Source organism: Alligator sinensis, unplaced genomic scaffold, assembly GCF_000455745.1.
Source record: "Alligator sinensis unplaced genomic scaffold, ASM45574v1 scaffold321_1, whole genome shotgun sequence".
NCBI lineage: Eukaryota > Metazoa > Chordata > Crocodylia > Alligatoridae > Alligator > Alligator sinensis.
The window spans coordinates 3,097,753-3,102,103 of NW_005841969.1; the positions used below are offsets into that span (position 1 = coordinate 3,097,753).

General features: G+C 45.7%; 1 protein-coding gene across 1 annotated transcript in view; it reads left to right on the forward strand.

Moving 5' to 3' along the window:
- The window catches only part of HOXD3 (homeobox D3), a 4,666-nt gene extending 902 nt beyond the window's left edge, over positions 1-3,764 (forward strand). Inside the window, 3 exon segments of the mRNA XM_025200535.1 lie at positions 226-248; positions 711-1,047; positions 1,050-3,764. Of these exon segments, the coding sequence (XP_025056320.1) occupies positions 226-248; positions 711-1,047; positions 1,050-1,639 (950 nt within the window). The 3' untranslated portion in view covers positions 1,640-3,764.
- Positions 3,765-4,351: the final 587 nt, after the last annotated feature.

The following is a 4,351-nucleotide window of genomic DNA, read 5'->3' on the forward strand; positions in this document are numbered from 1 at the left end:
GGCGGGTGGAGCTGGCTGCTCGCCCCCCCGGCCCTTCGGACGTGCTGAGAGGAAACAGCCATGCCCCTCGCCCCCTTTGGCCTCCCCCAGCCTCTCAGTCCTCGACGGCCCCTGGCGGGGGCTCTGCAAACCAAGGAGCATGAGCTGCGAGACCCAGTAGCCCTCACACTCCGCAGCGGGAACATCTCAGGCTCTGTGTCCTCTGCTCCTGGCTGTTGCCTTCAGACCCGCCTTCGGCCTTTGCTTTGGTGAAGGGAGCCCAGCGTTTACACAAGCCCTCGCAGCACCGCTGCTGTCCTCAGTCTTGGCCCCAGTCCTCTCAGCACCGCTCCCCATGGCTGATTTTGTCCTGCTCCACCCTAACTCAGGATAAGGGCCTATTCCCACTGAAAGCAACAGGAGTTGGATCCGTTGCTCTGAGGGGGCAGGGTTGGGTCTTTGAGGGGTGTGGGGGGGAGGGGGCAAGGCCACGAAGATGTCTTCGAAGAGGCTGGGGGAGTTCAGATCCAGGGGAGGGGGGTGGGTGGTCTTTGAGCATTGATTCAACTGGTGTATGAAGGCCCCACACTGGACTACTCAGGGCTGATTCTGCATTGGCAATACCTCAAAGAGAGGTGTTTTGGGAAGGGCTGTGCTGTGCCAGCTACAAAACTCCACGTGCCTCATGGGTGGTCAAACAAGTCTACCCTGGGGAAGGTCCACCAAAATAGACCAGATCAGATCCATTGATTGTCGAGCCACTGGACCAGGGACTCAATGCCAGTGCTTGCACACAGGTGTACCAGGGCTGTTGTGGGGGAGGGGGGTCCTTTCAATCTTTGTATCAGTGCCCTGCAGTGAATGGGTTGCTGGGTCAGGGGTTTAGGGCTGGAGCTTTATTTGTTTCTCTTCCTCCAGCAGGAGAGAACTGTGAAGACAAGAGCCCCCCAGGCCCCGCATCCAAGAGGGTCCGCACGGCCTATACCAGCGCGCAGCTGGTGGAGCTGGAGAAGGAGTTTCATTTCAACCGGTACCTCTGCCGGCCGCGCAGGGTGGAAATGGCCAATCTGCGGAGCGGCAGATCAAGATCTGGTTCCAGAACAGGAGGATGAAGTACAAAAAAGACCAGAAAGCCAAAGGGATCATGCACTCTCCCGTAGGACAGTCCCCTGACCGAAGTCCACCCTTAAGTGGCCCAAATCATGTAGGATTCTCCAGCCAGCTTCCAAGTGTCAATAGTCTTAGCTATGATGCTCCTTCACCAACCTCCTTCGCCAAATCGCAGCAAAACATGTATGGCCTGGCTGCTTACACAGCGCCTCTCAGCAGCTGCTTACCCCAGCAGAAAAGATACCCGGGAGCAGAGTACGACCATCACACCATGCAGAGTAACGGCGGCTTTGCCAATCCCAATTTGCAGGGCAGCCCCGTGTACGTCGGAGGTAACTTTGTTGATTCCATGCCAGCTTCTGGCCCGATGTTCAATATCGGCCATCTTTCCCATCCTTCATCCGCCAGCGTGGACTACAGCTGCGCTGCTCAGATCCCAGGCAACCACCACCATGGACCTTGTGACCCTCATCCCACATACACAGATCTTACTTCTCATCACACATCTCAGGGAAGGATTCAGGAAGCACCCAAACTCACACATCTGTAGTAGACTGGGACGGATTGAGAGCGGGAAATGTACTCACCTTGCAATTACCTCACTTTTCTGACGTTACGGTGTTACTTTGCTCTGAGTGCCAACAGCATTAGTGGATTGGTCTCCCCTAACAGCTCCACCCTTCTGTCCTTTCTTTCCTTTGTATCATTTTCTTTTTATTTTCATTTTTTTGCGACTCCAAATAAGTCAATGAAAAGGATCCTTTCTTTTATAGCTGTTTTAAGCATGACAGTGCAATATACTGCAAACCAAGGGACTCATAATCTGGTAATTATGTACTTGAAGGTAAGTCTTAGAGATCAATTAGTATTAGCAGCGCGTCATGCTGAGGTGTTTTTAGACCAATTGTGAGCGATGGGATCTTGCCTGCATATAAGCTTATTTCAGAGAAGTTAATTTATTAATTCTTCCGTAATGTAAGGATTGCATTGGACTAAATGATATGTATTTATTATTTTAAGCGAGACATTTTTGTATCATGGATTATTTATCCTCGTCTTAATGTATTTATGTGGATATTTGTAGAATTTATTCACCAATACTTCGGGAGATTGATTCAGGTCCATGGTGATTTACATTTCACCTATTTAGTATATTTGGTCTGAACTAGTTGAGAGAGTAGTTTTGAACAGTTGTAACAGTGGCTGGTGTCTGTAGTTTATGTAAGGATTAATTAAGACAGCAAATTGTAAGTCATTAATAGAGTAAAACAAACTGTGGCATTACACAAAAGGCCGTTACACATTTTGCTTTAAAGCGTATTTATTTCAAATTGTCTGGTACCATTTGAAGACCTATTTAGATTTTCTTTAGAACCCGCTTTTTGTTTAGTTAGAAGTGCGTCCGCTGGAACAATGCAAGCTGCGAAGCGGAGCACTTGGTCGTGTTGTTTCTGAAAATTTTCTACCTACCAAAGCCTCAGAGAGGTTGGCATTTATTTATTGACTAAATATCTCTTGCACACATTATTTCGGTGGGCTATTTTATTTTTATTACATTCTAGCTATCTGAAATAGAGTAAGCTTAGAATGCAAAAAATTAGAAACCCTCTAATAGTGCTAATATGATTAGGGTTTCCATAGCAATCCATGCTGCAGCTGCCCATCTCCTTTGTTATTTATACTGTTGTTTTTTATACCGACCATAAATCAATTTTTTAGACAGCATTGGAAGCCCGAGATTAATTTTTTGCATAAAAAAACACTTTGTAAGAAAATTGACAATCAAAGATATACAAATAAAAGGAAGCCGCTAAGTATAATAACTGAGATACAAGGAAGGTAAACAAACTCTTCTGAGATGCTCACTATAGCTTTCAGCTAGGAAATCATCTCCGTGTGCTCCTCTGTAGCAGAGATTGGTACATTCCTTGTGACAACTATTCCTACTGCCGTGACCACAATATTTCATAAAAGGAACAAAGACTTACAACCATCTCATTTTCTCCTTTTTTATTTACACCTTTGTGTTTAATCTCTCAGTGGAGCTACGAAGGTTTTTGGAGGCGCAGAAGTGGCGTTAGGTCTGTTAGGAAGGAGACATGCCCCTCCAAGAAAGCTTTTTCTTATCGCTTTTAAAAGCCTTCAGTTAAGATTCAGATCTTCAGTGTTCCCAGCAAAGTCGTCGCGACGAGTCACTTTTTAGTTTGAAAAATACTCCAACTCCTACTCCTTCCCTTGATGCTCAGACCTGTTCCTATTGTGAGAAATGCTTCACTCCTACATTTCTGTCAACACAGGAAAATCTTTCTTTTCTGGTGTTTCGTGGGTCACTAAAGACTCAGAATATTATTAGTTACTTTTTTTCTCTGTGCTATTTTTAAACGTCATGTTACGTTGAGAAAAGAAGTGTATCCTTTTGTTAAATTTCACTTTGACCCGAGCAGATTTGAATATACGTGTTGTAGATCTCTAAACAAAACCAGAATAAACTGCTTCGATCGAAGAAATATTTTAACCATTTCGTGACCTCCACGTGTTTTCTATAACAATGTTCACACCGGCGGCTTCTTCGGAGATAAGCTATGAATATGTAAAATAAATAATCATTCAGATAAGTAGTAATAGTGAACACTGTAGCGGCGTGTTGAATCTAACAGGACACACACACACACACACACACGTAAAACGACTTGGTGCCTGTAGATCATTGTTATGTTCTTCACATTGGAACAGATTTCATTTCATCCACCTCTAAATCCAAAATGCAGAACCAGTGTGTTCCCATAGACTATTATTATGTTACCCAACGTCACTCTTCTGAATGTGCGGGCATCTGGAGTCCAAGGTTTGTGGGCTGGCTGACATGCCTAGGCTTCCTTACATTCATGACAAAAGGAAAAGGATCATTTAGAAATATCCCGGGGTGGAGGCAGGGGCAGAGGTTTAAGGCCACAGGATACAAATACCGTGTTTCGGGGAGCCCTGGGACGTGGTCTCTGTATTTTGTAGGGCCAAAGCCTGCAAATCTTTCTCCAAATGCTCCGACTGGGGAGGGGAGAGGAATCATGTGATAAATACATTCAGTTCCTTCTCCCTTAGCCTGGTCCAGGTGTCTTTGATGTAACCGCGATAGAGCCCCATGATCAAGAGCTAATTAGCAGAAGCCCTGGGTCCTTAGCTAGATGGCTGGCGCTTTTACAGCGTTTGTATAAGCATCAGCAATCTGGGAGAGAGGCACTTTGGCAAGAGTCGTCCTTTTTCT